This window comes from Thalassophryne amazonica, chromosome 14 (genome assembly GCF_902500255.1).
Source record: "Thalassophryne amazonica chromosome 14, fThaAma1.1, whole genome shotgun sequence".
NCBI lineage: Eukaryota > Metazoa > Chordata > Actinopteri > Batrachoidiformes > Batrachoididae > Thalassophryne > Thalassophryne amazonica.
In genome coordinates, this window is record NC_047116.1 from 42,490,128 (window position 1) to 42,508,813 (window position 18,686).

General features: G+C 42.4%; 1 protein-coding gene across 1 annotated transcript in view; it reads right to left on the reverse strand.

Moving 5' to 3' along the window:
* LOC117524258 (coiled-coil domain-containing protein 138-like) overlaps window positions 1-18,686 on the reverse strand; it is a 126,854-nt gene that overhangs the window by 48,466 nt on the left and 59,702 nt on the right. The window contains 3 exon segments of the mRNA XM_034186028.1: window positions 846-977; window positions 9,542-9,596; window positions 17,009-17,018. Coding sequence (XP_034041919.1) covers window positions 846-977; window positions 9,542-9,596; window positions 17,009-17,018 — 197 coding nt within the window.

Below are 18,686 nucleotides of genomic sequence, written 5' to 3' on the forward strand. Positions count from 1 at the left end.
GTCCCTTTAAGGCTACTGTGACAACAAGGTGCTCCAACATGGCAGCCTCCTTGGGGAAGCACACCCCTCTGTAGAAATGAAGGGTTTATTTTAAACTTATGAAAACACATAGAGATGGTATTTCAGGTAATTGTACAGTAATGAACAGATGGTTATGAGCGCTGGATTCCATTTCGCCAAATAAACATCCGTAAATTCTACATACTGTGGCTTTCAACACATTAGTTTAGTTAGATGTCAACAAAACAATTAGGCCACCATTCAATACCTGACCCCATGCACCCCCTCACCCATGTCAGAGCAAAACCATTTTTTTCTGAAGCCTGACATGTCCTTTATCCAAATTTGACTGGTACCAGTGTATAAACTGGGATGCACTATGCAATTTTAACATATTTCCATTGATACCGTCAACCACGTCGAAGAATCCGCAGCAGGTCGTAAATTTGTAGTTTGCATCATATCTCTGCTTCTAACTGACGTAGAATCATAATCTTGGTGTCTAAACTTATGTTTTTCAGGCCAAGGAATTCATTGATGGTCCTTCTGACAATCTATTACTAACCACTTTTGGGAAATTGGAGATGAAATTGATCAAAAGCTCATTTTTACATGGTTCCAGTTTTTGTACAATACCCATTTGCACCCTTTGCTCAGCCAAATTTTTTGTTTTATATTAGAAACTGCACTTTAAACAGTTTGTGTGTCATTACGCTCTGCTTCGTGGTAGGAAGCAATGTAGTTTAGACTGGAAATATGCTAATGAAGACACATGAAACAGATTTTTTTTTTAAATTGTTGAACAGAATTGCTGACTGGTTTCACTGTTTATGTGTCTGTCTGACCTCCTTGGCAGCCTGTATGTGTGTTTGGAGCAACTCCTTGAGCCCAGGGAGCCTCCCCAGGGCCTTCTCCTGCTGTTTGAGCCTCCTCTCTCGCTGCTGCAGCTCCTTCTCCCACTGTTGCTGGCTCTGACGCTCGTTCTGCATACACACACACGCACACACACCTTTAAGTTGTATTTTTAACATTTCAATTTAATTTACTTATACAGCACTGAATCATGTCACCTAAAGCACTATGAAGGAAGTCTAAACGTATCTAGCCCATCCACCCTAGAACCTATCCACTTCATTGTCCAGCACCTTGGCAACAATGGTAAGGAAAACTGTTAGTTTTTGTTAATTTACAGGAAAAAACCTGAAGCAGACAGGATTCAGTGAGGTGGCCATTTCCTATGGCTATTCTGTAAAGACAGAACATAACATACGGCAGGATGTGCAGTAACATACTGTCAGGGCCTGACGGTTTATGTATTCTGTTGCTGGGGTTTTGGTTTGTTTTGTAATTCTTTTCTGTGTTTTCTGGGATTGTGGGTTTTTGTTGCTGGGGTCTGTGGTTCTCTCTCTCTCTCTCTCTCTCTCTGGCCATTCCCCTCTTCTGGTTCTTGCTATGCACACCTGTGTGTAATTTGTTGATTGCCACCTGGAGCTTTATTAGCTCACAGCTTGTGTCGGTTGTTTGCCAGTTTGTTGCGCCCTGTGCCTTCATACCAGCTCTCGTTTCTGTATTTTCTAGATCTGCCTGCTTCAGTGTATACTCGACCTCCTGCCTGTTTATTCCGACCTCGTTTTTGCCTGATGATCTTAGTACTGCTGCTGTGTTTTTTGGACTGCCTTCCCGTGTACCGACCATTGCTTTTTCCGCATATGAGGTCTGTTAGAAAAGTATCGGACCTTTTTATTTTTTGCAATAACCTTATGGATTTGAATCACGGTGATTGCATCAGCCAAGCTTGAACCTTCGTGCGCATGCGTGAGTTTTTTGATGCCTGTCGGTTGCGTCAATCGCCTGTGAGCAGGCTTTGAGTGAGCACTGGTCCTCCCCCCTCGTCGGATTTTCATTGTGAGGAAAGGTCTTAATGGCTGGAGCAGCGCTGCATCAAATTTTTCCAGAAACTGTGAGAGACAGCCAGGTGGACACCATTCGGAAAATTCAGATGGCTTTCGGTGAAGATCTTATGGGCATCACACAGATTAAGGAGTGGTACAGCCGGTTTAAAGACGGCACAGAATGGCGGAGGGCGCGCCGTGCTCCGAGCGGCCATCGACAGGCTGAAACAACCAGATCATTTCCAAACAATGCTGTTGTTAAAGATTTTGTATATATGTTATCACTGTTAAACATTTGTACATTTGTCTTCTTTCTCATGAGAACGGTGTTGTGCTGTTTTGCACTTCACCCTGAGAATGTACGTGTTATTCAACCTTGTTTTAGCTTGTCTTCTTTCTCATGAGAACGGTGTTGTGCTGTTTTGCACTTCACCCTGAGAATGTACGTGTTATTCAACCTTGTTTTAGCTTTGTCTTCTTTCTCATGAGAACGGTGTTGTGCTGTTTTGCACCTGTCTTAACGCAATCCTGAGAATTCAATTTTGTTTTAGCACTCTGGGGTCAATCTGAGCTGGGAATGAAGGGCTGGATGTACTTATTATTATAATATAACTTTGTTTTCGCAGCCTCTAACGACTGGGAGTAAGAGAACGTTTTGACTGTTGTGATGTGGTGCTTAGTGTGAAGGAGTGTGAAGGACAGGACACTTCAGGCAGATGCAGAACAGCTGATAACTGCAACAGACGAACGAGATGTGCTGACCTGTGTAAAAGAAAGTGTTCTTCCTTACAGCTGCACTTATTGACGTATGCGTTTATGTTACGGGAAGAAACTTGTCTTGCATCATCACCCCCACCCTTAGGACAAGTTTTTTGTTTATGTGATGAGGGCGTCTCTTAATAAAAAGAGCGGAAAAGCAGGCCAGACTTTAGTGTAACCTTGGTGTACAGCCTGACTGCACTCCGCGCGTAAAATTTGACTTTCTGTCTCACTGGTGTTTCTTGACTCTGTTTGTCTTGTTAAAGGTTTTAAAAATGTTTGGAGGAGAAAATACCCAACATTGACTGGGGGCTCGTCCGGGATTTCAACAACACCGGAGGTGTCCGGCGGAGGTCGTCAAGTCCAGACGTAAATCCTTGGCCAAGGTCCGATCGATCGATTGATCGTGTCTGCAATTGTCGACCACCGTTGGCATCGTCTGGTTGACGAGATTTTCCCGAAGAAGACAGACAGGAAGTCGAGTCAGTGAGTAAAATTTCTTTGTAAACAGTACTGAGTGAGTGGTGATCAGATCGCATAAAACAGTTAAATTCTGCAAGCGATGATACAGAATCGTCTGTTAATGCAAAGCAGTTAAACTCTGTAAGGAGGGTGCGGACTCCTCTGTTTATATACGCGTACCGGTAGGGGATAAAAGTGATCACATAAACAGTTAAACTCCGTAAGCGATGATACAGAATCGTCTGTTAATGAAACACAGTTAAACTCTGTAAGGAGGGCGGACTCCTCTTACGGTTTGCGAGGGACGCACGTAGTTAAATTCCGGAAGGAGGATACGGACTCCTCTGTTTTAATACGTAAGGAAATCCCGGGTAGAAATACGTGCACTGTAAAAAAGCAGTTAAATTTGGCAGGGACGGCGGAGTCCCCTAATGCAGGGACATTAGTTAAATTTCACGGGAGGGCGAAGCTCCCCTGGCATAAGAATACGCGTACGATTATTAAAAGTGTTTCTATGTGTACATAGTGTATTGTGTAAGTGTAAATAACTGTGTGAAAGTGTAATACTTTGGACAACGTTAGTGACAACCGTGCGTGTGGAAGCAGAGGCAAGTGATTCCGCTTCCTACGGGGAGGTGAAAGGAATCAACCACACGACGGCAAATTAATTGTCACGTCCCAAGAAAGTGTGAAAACTTCAGATTTAGAACACCCTAGGTGTGCCCCCGTCTGAAGTCCAAATTATAACAAGGGATAAAAAATATAATAAAAATGGGGTGTAAGACGTCTAAAAATAAGGAAAATTTATCAACTGACGACTGGAAATTTATGGAAGCAAAAAATCCAAAAGCAACAAAGAAATTGGAGACCTGGATAAATAAACATGACTTTGACGGACGACTGAACCTGATCAGCATACAAAAGCTGAAGAAGGAGTTAGAATGGGAACATAAAGGTGATGAGAAAAAGATGCAGAAAGTAGGGGCAGATTTAGTGGCATTTTGGGAGGAAGAAGCAGAGAACAGACAGAAAGGAGCAGAGAAGCGACGATTAGAGAAAGCAAGGAAAAAGAAAGCTGTAGGTAAGGCAGAAGAAGATGTGATAATTCAGCACAGAGAGCCAGAACAGCCTCAACAATCACCGCCGGCTGGATCGTCGGTGACAAAGAGACCTTTATCTCCTCTACCAGAGGATGACGATGTACCGCCACCACAGTATGATTTGGCAGTAAAACCTAAGGTAAAAAGAGAAAAACCAGAAAAACCACAAACACGCAGTCAAGCGAAAGTGCCTACAGCCCCTCCCATGGTGGAACATAGTGATCAGGGAGGTGCCTATCCTATGATAGAAGTACCAAATCCTCGTGCAGGAACAGCAGGACAGCTATCAACCATGCTCGTTTATCGGACATGGAATGCTGATGATATTAAAGCAGCAGTCGACATGATACCATCGCCACATGTCGATATCGAGGGCTTTATGCAGGATATAGAAAACATTAGAACATCTTACCACCTTAATGGACCTGAAGTCCAACAGGTGTGGATGAAAGCATGTGGCCCTAAATGGAGTCAGGTACGCGGAGACTGGAATCCTGCAGATCAACAAGGCGTACCACTGACACATGATGATCTAGTCTTAGAAGCAAGAGTGGAAGCTATGATTACACGTGCAAAAGGAGTGTTAGGACCAAAGATAAATTATACTGAAATTACCAGGACAACTCAGAAAGAAGGAGAGCCATGGACAGAGTTTAGATGCAGATTTGAGAATGTATTTAGGGTCCATAGTGGCATATTGCCAGGAACACCTGTGTATGAACAACAATTGAAAAACGCTCTGATCCAACATTCCAATAAGGATATAAAAGCTTGGATACAGAAACATGGATTGGATTGCCTACAGGCACATTGGAAGAAACACATACACACTGCTGTCATGCAGAAGAAGTCTTAAAGCAGAAAAAGACAAGAAACAGCGACAAAGGAGTGTATGTAGCACATGGAGATGATGAAATATATTACCAGCAGGGTAACTTAAGACAGCAGAAGCAGTGCAAACGCCCCAAAAAGCCATGGCAAAATAGACAAGGTGGACAGCCACAACATCAAGGACCCTGGCAACCACAACAGCAGCACAGACAGGGAGGGCCCACCACGTGGGTCCCCTGATTTGTTGGAACTGTGGAAGAGAGGGACATATGTATAGAAATTGTCCGAATCCACCTACTGAGGGAGCAGCAGGGAGAATTCCACAACGGAATAATCCTCCGCAGCCACAGTATCCACAATGACTAGAATCCATAATCCATGATTCCACATCAGATAGGCAGTCTGATTGTGATATGGATCTGTGTGCCTTGCTGGGAAATCCGGTACCAAAACCAGAAGTGACTTTGTTGGTAAATGGACGACCAGTGACATTCCATTGTGATACAGGAGCATGTAGAACCACATGTAATGACAACATACCTGTCCATCAATTAAGCAACGAAATCTTTAGGGTTCGCTCTGCAAATGGACAAACATCAGACGTCCCTATCACCAAACCCATAACGTTGACAGATCATTTGGCCTGACGTGTACTATGTCAGTGTTGAGCATGCCACAATGTCCAGTTAACCTCCTCAGGACGAGACGGATTGACTGCATTGGGCTTGTCCATAATTGTGGAACAAGGGAAATTAGTTGTTGACGCCACAGGAGGCGTTAACATGGTAAGAGAAGAAGCGCTGACCCCACATTCCACTATTACTATACATTTGACATTTCAGAAGAAGATGCTGCAGGATGGGGTAAAGATGTCGTCTTGCCAAGCGACAGCCCTACTAAAAATCCCTGAACAACAGATGTCACCACCTGACCTGCATGTCACCAATTGTGGCATAAGATCCTCCAGGTCCGGATGGTGACTATGAAACTAATTGAAAAATGTTTCACCTGTGAAACTGACAATGACCGATTTGATTCATGATGGCAACTCAACAGCTGTCATAACAGTAACAGGCGCCACTGAAGATGTATCAAAATTGAGATTCACAGGCATGCCATTACATATGTCACTTTGTAAGCCATATTTGACAGAATGGCAAGAATTGGGACTGACAGTCATAACCGCTTTGTCAGCCTCTGATTGGAGCAGAGTTGGACCACGAACGGAGTTCAGTCCATCAACCAAGTTGTATAAAGTGCCAGTTAATGGTCTCATTGGTGCTGACAGCTGGAACACACATTGATGTGTCCACTTCACAATCCTGAGTTTTCAGTTGAGTCCTGAAGAGGATGCTCTTCTCTCTTCTAGTACCGTCAGGATTGTGGACAACAGGTCCTTCAAGACGTAGGACTGATTAAAAATGCAACAACCTGTAGTTATAAGGCCCAAAAACAGAATACAGACCATGTGTAAGACAGTATCCATTGAAACCTGATGCAATTGACGGAATCAGGCCAGTAATAGAGGATTTATTAACAGCAGGCGTAATAGTGCCATGTCCAGATTCACCATGTAACACACCCATATTTCCTGTAAAAAAGGCTCCGCCCTCAGTGGGGTGGAGAATGATTCAAGATCTGCAGGCAGTAAATGCTGCTGTGATTAAAAGAGCACCATGCGTCCCAGATCCACACCTTGTAAATTCGCTGAGACAAATTCTAATAGTTTTCTCAGTAATTGACATAAGTAATGCATTTTTCTCTGTGCCAGTACATCCAGATAGTCAATTCTGGTTTGCTTTTACCTTTAAAGGACAGCGATATACATTCACCAGATTACTGCAGGGTTACGCAGAGAGCCCAACTATTTATTCTCAAGTCATGTCAGCATGTTTAGCCAATTTCGTTCCACCGGCAGATAGCCAACTATTAGTGTATGTGATGACATTTTGATTGCCTCTGACACACGAGAAAACTGCATAACTGACACAGTAGCATTATTATGTTTCTTATTTGACAATGGCCACAGAGTGAGTAGAAACAAAGTTCAGTTGTGTAGGGATAAAGTAAAATATTTAGGACATGAGTTATCAGCCACAGGGCGCACGATCCTGTCTGACAGGAAGTAAGCAATTTTGCACGCTCCAAAACCACAAACCAAAAAGCAGATGATGTCATTTCTTGGATTGACAAATTACTGCAGGGCATGGATTCCTTGCTATGCAGAGTTGACTAGTCCACTTTCTGATTTGATGTACAAAGATGATATTTCAATGTCAACCGTGTTGGAATGGAACAAAGATGCTGAGGAAGCCTTTGTAAAAGTAAAACAAACATTAGTGTCATCCACAGTTTTGGCACTACCAGATTATAGTAAACCATTCATTCAAACAGTTGATTGTAAGAATTGTTGGGTATTTTCTCCTCCAAACATTCTTAAAACCTTGATAAGACAAACAGAGTCAAGAACCACCAGTGAGACAGAAAGTCAAATTTTACGCGCGGAGTGCAGTCAGGCTATACACCAAAGCTACACTAAAGTCTGGCCTGCGCTTCGCTCTTTTTATTAGTGAATCCCTCATCACATAAACAAAAACTTGTCCTAACGGTGGGGGAATGACGCAAGACAAGTTTCTTCCCGTAACATAAACACACACGTCAATAAGTGCAGCTGTAAGCAAAAACAGTTTCTTTCTTTTACTCTTATCGTCGAAGGTCAGCACATCTCGTTCATCTGTTGCAGTTATCAGCTGTTCTGCATCTGCCTGGAGTGTCCTGGTCTTCACACTAAGCATCACGTCATCACAGTCAAAACAACCTTCAGTTCTTTTACTCCCAGTTCAGCCTGACCCCAGCATGCTAAAACAAGGTTGAATAACACGTACATTCTCGGGGTTAAGTGCAAACAGCACAACACCGTTCTCATCAGAAAGAAGACAAAAGGTACAAATGTTTAACAGTGATAACATATATATATATATATATAAAATCCTTAACATTTCCCACCTGTTTATCACCTGTTAAACATATAGTAGGCATCACCCAGCTTAGTTAGTTAGTTTATTAACTTAGTTTATTCTGTCCACGTTTTTATTAACTGAACACCACCAACAGATGGAAGATTCGAATCCAGCTGCTATTTGATCAACCAGTTTATACTCGTCAGGCACTCCTCTGGGGACTCCTATTGCGTCAATATATGTTGGATTTCCTACTCCTTTCCAATCTCTTTTTACTCTATGTCTGGCTATGCCTTTCTGCCAATCCTCAGGAATAAGAGAGGCTGCATATGTCGTAACGTCTTCAGGGGTCATGGGTAACAATAATAATATTAATGCACAATAACCTGACACATTTCGTGGCAGTCTGTCAAAGATTCTGTTATCACCACACCACCACCATACATCACTTCGGCTGACTGGTATAAATGAACCGTTTTTTCTGTATTATTCGACTACACCACTTGTCTTATTACTTTTTCAGCTAAAGCTTCATAGGCTAAGAGTGTGTTAACTCATCACGTCAACAGTTCAAGCTTGAACTGGAGTTGTGAGCTTTTCAATATCATCATAATTCTCAGTACAGTCATTATAGTTTTCTCCACTAAGGTCTGACTGTTTCAATGCTTCATATTTTGGCATAGTTTGTTGGAAGGCCAGATTACACTGTACAAATGTATTTGACACCATTTTGCCAACCATTGTTTTGATATAAGGGATCACACAACACATGCAAAGTCCAATCAGAATTAGGACTATAATAACTGGTGTCACCATTTTCAATAGTAACTGCCAACATGGTCCTGAAGTCAACCAGGACCAGGGATTCCACCGGTTCACGGCTAGGGTGTCTTTATGCATTGCATCACGAAGTTTATTTCAGCTCTCCAATGCGTCCTGCATATCCACTGATGAATGGAGTCTGGGATGAAAGTACAGCATGTTGTGTCAGCAGAGCACAAACTCCTCCCTGTGAACCAGTAAGCAAGTCTAAAACCAGGCGATTTTGCATCACCATGGTACGTAAAGCATCTATTTCAGTGTTTTGAGCTGCTACTATTTTTTCAGTTACATCATAACAGACCCAATCGATAATTCAGAGTTTCAATCATAATGAATTTTTTCCCACTCCTATCCAGGGGAACAATGAATGTGCTATTTTATCTCCTACAGACCACAATTTTTGGTCCTTTGGTACATCCGAGCCCCACATGTGATCATGTGGTAACACATCTGGGTATATCGATCTCCCTCGTCTGGTGCTGGCCATTCTTCTCTGTGGAGGTCCTTGGCACTACCACATATGTATGGTCAGTCACCTGGGTAGGTGCAAACACACACCACCCCAATTTGGTGGAAGGACTCATGTACAGTCTGGAACCACAAAGCCAATAGATGTCATCATACACCGGAGTACCATTTACAGGTGGTAGCAAAAACTTACTAACATAAGCACATGATTCATCCGTTCCCCATGGACAGGAGCCTGTATAATTACATCCCCGTCCAATGTGATGAAGATAAGTACCATCCACATATATGTTTTGGCTAGGCTTAAATTAGTTGATAAAACATACGTTTGGGTACACAGACGTTTCTTAATGTTTACCTACAGTTTTTATTCCCTGTCCTGTAAAAGCAATTTGGGAATGGCCGTTGTGATGACAATTTAACGTGATGATATTTTTGCGTTTTCCTTCAGTCTAGTCAATGGAGCAGCACTTGGGCACGCTTGTACGTCCTCTGTTGAAATCCCTATCATATAAGTGGTTGCACTGAGGCAAGTGGTGTTAGAACTGCCCCCGAAATACAGTTTTGATTATGCTCCGTATGATAAGACATTCTGTCACCCTAGCAGGGTACGGTTTAGCCGTCAGAGCTGGGTGTGTGAGGATATAGGTATTTGCGAACAAACATAACAATTAGTAACGTAATTCCATAGCCAATAAATGAACATATCTGTACCACATATTAGTATGGTATATATGAGGGTGTCCATCTGTCTCGTTCACATTATGAATAAACCTCTTCTGACGTTGCTTGCGTTGTTCTCTGGCTCGGTCCACAGTGAGCTGCAATTCTTGGGTCAACCACCAGGCCAGGAATCCGAGGAGCACGAAACACACTAAGATCACAACGCAACCGGCTGCCCTACCAACAGTCCGGCAGCGGCGGCGCTGAGCACGCCGCTCCGGGGTCTGCTGTAGTTCAGTCATGATTGCTAGGATACAGTGTTGTTAACCACCTCACCTAATAGTGCAAGGATCTCCCGGCTTCACTGGCATTGAGACAATCTATTGCTAATAAATAGACTCCCTTTGTAGCAGACTTCCCTTACACTGTGGAGGCAGCCAACCACACGCTGTATCTTACAGTGACTTAGATGTATCCACGTTGATTTCTCCGCTATCTTTACTGCAGTTGGTGTTGTTAACAGCACTTGGTATAGACCTTCCCAACGAGGACTGGACCAGTTCTTCCTCTTAATCACTCTGATGAACACCCAGTCTCCTGGCTAGACTACTGGAAGGCCGTCCTGTGGGAAGATCAAAATTATTCGGCAGTAAATGTGTTTAAGTTATCTCTTTCTGTGTTAGTGTCTTTTTCATAAAATTTGCTAATGTTTGTTCCTCATCTGCTGTTTTAGTATCCATGTCAAAAATTGGTAGACGATATGGTCGTCCATAAAGTATCTCAAATGGTGTTAACCCTGATGGTGTTGGTGTTATTCTCATATACAATTTTACTAGGTCCAAACATTCAATCCAGGTTCGTTTTGTCTCTTCTATACATTTCCTTAATCTTATTTTTATTGTGCCCTTTGTCCTTTCCACTAATCCTGCACTGTGTGGGTGGTAAGCACAATGATTTTTTGAGATTGACCTGTAGCGCTTCTCCTACGTATTGCACTATTGTATTAACAAAATGCGCTCCATTATCTGAATAAACTGTTTCTGGTATTCCAAATCGTGGAATGATGTCTTTGCACAATGCCTTAGCCACTGTAAGTGCATCTGCATGTTTTGTAGGGAACAATTCTACCCATTTTGAGAAGGCATCAATTATGACTAAACAAAATTCCTTCCCTTCATGTTTACTCAGCTGTATATAATCCATATGAATCACTTGAAAGGGATATTGTGGTGTTGGAAATTTGCCTCTTTGGGGTCTCAAATTGCCTTGTGAGTTGTGTTTTGCACATGTCATGCATGCTCTACAATGCTGTTTTGCATATGCATCGAACCCATAAAGACAAAAAATAGATTGCAATTGCGATATCATACCCCTGATGAGACATGCGTCACGCCATGGCTCATAATAGCTGCCCATTTAAACATATTTTTTGGCAATATGGGTTTCTTTTGTGGTCATATCCGGAGGGGTGTCATATAGGAGAAAAATAGAAAGAGCTGTTGCCGCCTTTGCGGTTTTGTCAGCAACGTCATTTCCTTTTGAAACACTGTCAGAAGCCTTTGGTGTGAGCCGCACATTTGCATATAGCAATTTGGTTAGGCAATTTCACAGCGTACTGAAAGCGTACTGGCTGTCTGTATAAATTGATACAGCCGTACCTTTAAACAGATAGCAAGCTGCAGTTAAAGCAAACTAATTCAGCTGCTTGTGCTGAAAATGAGGATGGCAATGAAGCAGAATCCAATACTTCTGAATTTGTGACAACAGCATATCCAGATTGTGTTTGTCCATAAGCGTTTTTAGTGGAAGAACCATCCACATACACAATTGTACTGTTTGGGATGGGTGTGTCCTGGAGGTCTGGGCGTGCTTTCGTACAGACCGTAGCTACATCAAGACAATTGTGCGGCTCACCATCCTCAGGTAAAGGTATCATGTGGATGGATTCAATGTTGTACAGCGCTCTACCGTAAGGTGTGGTTGTGATAATAGCAAGGACATGCACGAAAGATGTCTTGCTGGGGACAAAAGGCTCATGTTTGTCTGCAACAGAAGTGCAGAAACTGCATGTGGAACTTTCAGTGTCAACTGATGGAATAGAACAACATTACTGCTACTTTGAACAGCCATAGAGGCTGCAACAACAGCCTGTACACATGGTGGTAGAGCACTTGCCACTGCATCCAATTTAGATGAGTAGTAGGCAACTGGCCTTAATTTTGAGCCATACACTTGAACCAAAACACTAGTCATGAACTTATTCTTACAATCAACTGTTTGAATGAATGGTTTACTATAATCTGGTAGTGCCAAACTGTGGATGACACTAATGTTTTGTTTTACTTTTACAAAGGCTTCCTCAGCACCTTTGTTCCATTCCAACACGGTTGACATTGAAATATCATCCTTGTACATCAAATCAGAAAGTGGACTAGTCAATTCTGCATAGCAAGGAATCCATGCCCTGCAGTAATTAGTCAGTCCAAGAAATGACATCATCTGCTTTTTGGTTTGTGGTTTTGGAGCGTGCAAAATTGCTTCCTTCCTGTCAGACAGGATCGTGCGCCCTGTGCTGATAATTCATGTCCTAAATATTTTACTTATATCCCTACACAACTGAACTTTTGTTTTTACTCACTTTGTGGCCATTATCAAATAAGAAACATAATAATGCTACTGTGTCAGTTATGCAGTTTTCTCGTGTGTCAGAGGCAATCAAATGTCATCAACATACACTAATAGTTGGCTATCTGCCGGTGGAACAAAATTGGCTAAACATGCTGACATGACTTGAGAATAAATAGTTGGGCTCTCTGCGTAACCCTGCGGTAATCTGGTGAATGTATATCGTTGTCCTTTAAAGGTAAAAGCAAACCAGAATTGACTATCTGGGTGTACTGGTACGGAAAAAAAAAAAATGCATTACTGATATCTATTACAGAAAAACAACTAGAATTTAATCTCAATGAGCTTAACAGTGTGTGTGGATCTGGTACACATGGAGCTCTTTTTACTACAGCAGCATTTACTGCCTGCAGATCTTGAATCATTCTCCATCCCACTGAGGGCGGAGCCTTTTTTTACAGGAAATATGGGTGTGTTACATGGTGAATCTGGACATGGCACTATTACTCCTGCTGTTAATAAATCCTCTATTACTGGCCTGATTCCTTCAATTGCATCAGGTTTCAATGGATACTGTCTTACACATGGTCTGTATTCTGTTTTTGGTCTTATAACTACAGGTTGTGCATTTTTTTTATCAGTCCTACGTCTGAAGGACCTGTTGTCCACAATCCTGATGGTACAGAAGAGAGAAGATCATCCTCTTCAGGACTCAACTGAAACACTCAGGATTGTGAAGTGGACACATCAATGTGTGTTCCAGCTGTCAGCACCAATGAGACATTAACTGGCACTTTATACAATTTAGTTGATGGACTGAACTCCGTTCGTGGTCCAACTCTGCTCCAATCAGTGGCTGACAAAGCTGTTATGACTGTCAGTCCCAATTCTTGCCATTCTGTCAAATATGGCTTACAAAGTGACACATGTAATGGCATACCTGTGAATCTCAATTTTAAAACATCTTCAGTGGCACCTGTTACTGTTATGACAGCTGTTGAGTTGCCATCATGAATCAAATCGGTCATTGTCAGCTTCACAGGTGAAATGTTTTTCAATTTGTTTTCATACACTGGTGTTCCTGGCAATATGCCACTATGGACTCTAAATACACTCTCAAATCTGCATCTAAACTCTGTCCATGGTTCTCCTTCTTTCTGAGTTGTCCTGGTAATTTCAGTATAATTTATCTTTGGTCCTAACACACCTTTTGCACGTGTAATCATAGCTTCCACTCTTGTTTTCAAGACTGGATCATCATGTGGCAATGGTACGCCATCCTGGTCTGCAGGATTCCAGTCTCTGCGTATCTGACTCCATTTTAGGGCCACATGCTTTCATCCACACCTGTTGGACTTCAGGTCCACTAAGGTGGTAAGAACTTCTAATGTTTTCTATATCCTGCATAAATCCCTCAATGTCGACATGTGGCGATGGTATCATGTCGACTGCTGCTTTGATATTATCAGCATTCCATGTTCGATATACGAGCATGGTTTGATCGCTGTCCTGCTGTTCCTGCACGAGGATTTGGTACTTCTATCATAGGATAGGCACCTCCCTGGTCACTGTGTTCCACCATGGGAGGGGCTGTAGGCACTTTCGCTTGACTGCGTGTTTGTGGTTTTGCTGGTTTTTCTGGTTTTTCACTTTTTACCTTAGGTTTTACTGCCAAATTATACTGTGGTGGCGGTACATCGTCATCCTCTGGTAGAGGAGGGTACAAATGCGTTGTTGCCGGCGGTCCAGCCGTCGGTGGTTTCTGAGGTTGTTCAGGTTCTCTGTGCTGAATTATCACATCTTCTTCTGCCTTACCTACAGCTTTCTTTTCCTTGCTTTCTCTAATCGTCGCTTCTCTGCTCCCTTCCGTCTGTTCTCTGCTTCCTCCTCCCAAAATGCCACTAAATCTGCCCCTACTTTCTGCATCTTTTTCTCATCACCTTTATGTTGCTGTTCTAACTCCTTCTTTAGCTTCTGTATACTGATCAGGTTCAGTCGTCCGTCAAAGTCATGTTTATTTATCCAGGTCTCCAATTTCTTTGTTGCTTTTGGATTTTTTGCTTCCATAAATTTCCAGTCGTCAGTTGATAAATTTCCCTTATTTATAGACGTCTTACCCCCCATTTTTATTATCCCTTGTTATAATTTGGACTTCAGACGGGGGCACACCTAGGGTGTTCTAAATCTGAAGTTTTCACACTTTCTTTGGACGTGACAATTAATTTGCCGTCGTGTGGTTGATTCCTTTCACCTCCCCGTAGGAAGCGGAATCACTTGCCTGCTGCTTCCACACGCACGGTTGTCACTAACGTTGTCCAAAGTATTACACTTTCACACAGTTATTTACACTTACACAAAACACTATTTACACATAGAAACACTTTTAATAATCGTACGCGTATTCTTATGCCAGGGGAGCTCGCCCTCCCGTGAAATTTAACTAATGTCCTGCATTAGGGGACTCCGCCGTCCCTGCCAAATTTAACTGCTTTTTTACAGTGCACGTATTTCTACCCGGGATTTCCTTTACGTATTAAAACAGAGGAGTCCGTATCCTCCTTCCGGAATTTAACTACGTGCGTCCCTCGCAACCGTAGAGGAGTCCGCCCTCCTTACAGAGTTTAACTGTGTTTCATTAACAGACGATTCTGTATCATCGCTTATGGAGTTTAACTGTTTTATGTGATCACTCTTATCCCCTACCGGTACGCGTATATAAACAGAGGAGTCCGCACCCTCCTTACAGAGTTTAACTGCTTTGCATTAACAGACGATTCTGTATCATCGCTTGCGGAATTTAACTGTTTATGTGATCTGATCACCACTCACTCAGTACTATTTACAAGGAAATTCTACTCACTGACTCGACTTCCTGTCTGTCTTCTTCGGGAAAATCTCGTCAACCAGACGATGCCAACGGTGGTCGACAATTGCAGACACGATCAATCGATCGGACCTTGGCCAAGGATTTACGTCTGGACTTGACGACCTCCGCTGGACACCTCCGGTATTGTTGAGATCCCGGACGAGCCCCCAGTCAATGTTGGGTATTTTCTCCTCCAAACATTCTTAAAACCTTGATAAGACAAACAGAGTCAAGAACCACCAGTGAGACAGAAAGTCAAATTTTACGCGCGGAGTGCAGTCAGGCTATACACCAAAGCTACACTAAAGTCTGGCCTGCGCTTCGCTCTTTTTATTAGTGAATCCCTCATCACATAAACAAAAACTTGTCCTAAGGGTGGGGGAATGACGCAAGACAAGTTTCTTCCCGTAACATAAACACACACGTCAATAAGTGCAGCTGTAAGCAAAAACAGTTTCTTTCTTTTACTCTTATCGTCGAAGGTCAGCACATCTCGTTCATCTGTTGCAGTTATCAGCTGTTCTGCATCTGCCTGGAGTGTCCTGGTCTTCACACTAAGCATCACGTCATCACAGTCAAAACAACCTTCAGTTCTTTTACTCCCAGTTCAGCCTGACCCCAGCATGCTAAAACAAGGTTGAATAACACGTACATTCTCGGGGTTAAGTGCAAACAGCACAACACCGTTCTCATCAGAAAGAAGACAAAAGGTACAAATGTTTAACAGTGATAACATATATATATATATATAAAATCCTTAACAAGAATAAGTTCATGACTAGTGTTTTGGTTCAAGTGTATGGCTCAAAATTGAGGCCAGTTGCCTACTACTCAACTAAATTGGATGCAGTAGCAAGTGCTTTACCACCATGCGTACAGGCTGTTGTTGCAGCCTCTATGGCTGTTCAAAGTAGCAGTAATGTTGTTCTATTCCATCAGCTGACATTGAAAGTTCCACATGCAGTCTCTGCACTTCTGTTGCAGACAAACATGAGCCTTTTGTCCCCAGCAAGACATCTTTCGTGCATGTCCTTGCTATTATCACAGCCACACCTTACGGTAGAGCGATGTACAACATTGAATCCCTCCACATTGATACCTTTACCTGAGGATGGTGAGCCGCACAATTGTCTTGATGTAGCAACAGTCTGTACGAAAGCACGCCCAGACCTCTGGGACACACCCATCCCAAACAGTACAATCGTGTATGTGGATGGTTCTTCCACTAAAAATGCTTATGGACAAACGCAATCTGGATATGCTGTCGTCACAAATTCAGAAGTATTAGATTCTGCTTCATTGCCATCGTCATTTTCAGCACAAGCAGCTGAATTAGTTGCTTTAACTGCAGCTTGCTATCTGTTTCAAGGTACGGCCATATCAATTTATACAGACAGCCAGTACGCTTTCAGCACAGTGCATGTGTTTGCAAAACTGTGGGAGGAGCGTGGAATGGTGACATCATCTGGAAAGCCAGTGACTCATGCCACTCTCCTAACTGCCCTACTGCAAGCTGTGAAGTTGCCTCAACAAATTGCTATATGCAAATGTGCGGCTCACACCAATGGCTCTGACAGTGTTTCAAAAGGAAATGATTTTGCTGACAGAGCAGCAAAAGAGGCAGCAGCAGCTTCTTCTATTTTTGTTGTACAGGAAACTACTCCAGATTTGCATTTAGGTCATACACTGCTTGCTGACATGCAACAGCAGGCAACTGACAGAGAAAAACAAATGTGGATAGCTAAAGGAGCTACGTATGCAAATGACTTGTACGTATGACCACAAAAGAAACCCATATTGCCAAAAAATATGTTTAAATGGGCAGCTATTATGAGCCATGGCGTGACGCATGTCTCATCAGGGGGTATGATATCGCAATTGCAATCTATTTTTTGTCTTTATGGGTTCGATGCATATGCAAAACAGCATTGTAGAGCATGCATGATATGTGCAAAACACAACTCACAAGGCAATTTGAGACCCCAAAGAGGTAAATTTCCAACACCACAATATCCCTTTCAAGTGATTCATATGGATTATATACAGCTGAGTAAACATGAAGGGAAGGAATTTTGTTTAGTCATAATTGATGCCTTCTCAAAATGGGTAGAATTGTTCCCTACAAAACATGCAGATTCACTTACAGTGGCTAAAGCATTATGCAAAGACATCATCCCACGATTTGGAATACCAGAAACAGTCTATTCAGATAATGGAGCGCATTTTGTTAATACAATAGTGCAATACGTAGGAGAAGCACTACAGGTTAATCTCAAAAATCATTGTGCTTATCATCCACAAAGCGCCGGATTAGTGGAAAGGATGAATGGAACAGTAAAAAACAGACTTAGAAAGACAATGGAGGAAACAGGCAGACCATGGACGCATTGTGTAGATTTGGTAAAAATGTATATAAACATAACTAGTACCATGGGGTTGACACCGTATGAAACATTGTTTGGCAGAAAATATTGATTGCCATATTATGGACAAATTTGGGATGTACCTGAGGAAGCCAATTTGGCGGATTACATGAGAAAAATATTAGAAGGACAACGAGGGAGAGTTCCAAACACTGATGATCCCATTTCTCCACAGGAGGACCCTAAAGTGGTACCTGAAGACTGGGTGTTGATAAGAAGCATCAAGAGAAAAACACTGGCATTCACCTAAATGGGAAGGGCCCTATCAAGTACTACTCACAACACCCACAGCTTTGAAAATTGGGGAAAGAAGTACATGGATTCATTTAACTCACTGTAAGAAAGTCATTTCTGCAGACACAGACAAACAGTAAGAACAGTAGGACAAGACTAGTAATAGTGTGTGAGCTTGGTGTTAAGATCCAGGTTAGACACGAAAGCTAGCAGAAGACATTAAGAAGCCACTGTTCTGAACATAGGTGTGCTGTAGTGTGCAGAAATGGCGAAAGAAAAAAATAAAAAGAACGAGGGTTTCTGGACCCCACGGACAGTCCTTGTTATGCTACTTTTCTTTTTTGAATTGGGATTATTATTAAAAGCCATGAGCACGGGACATGATAATAAGGATCACATCCGCAGATTGCAGAGACCAAAAAGAAGTAATGAAGACCCCAGTCCGATAATAAATGCCACAGTACATAGCTGTGATGGGAATAATGCGTACCGATTTGGTGTACAAGCCTGCATTCCTAGAAATACTTCTGTGATCATCTCTGTACCATATAGTGCTCTTACCCATGGAATGCCGGATGGTG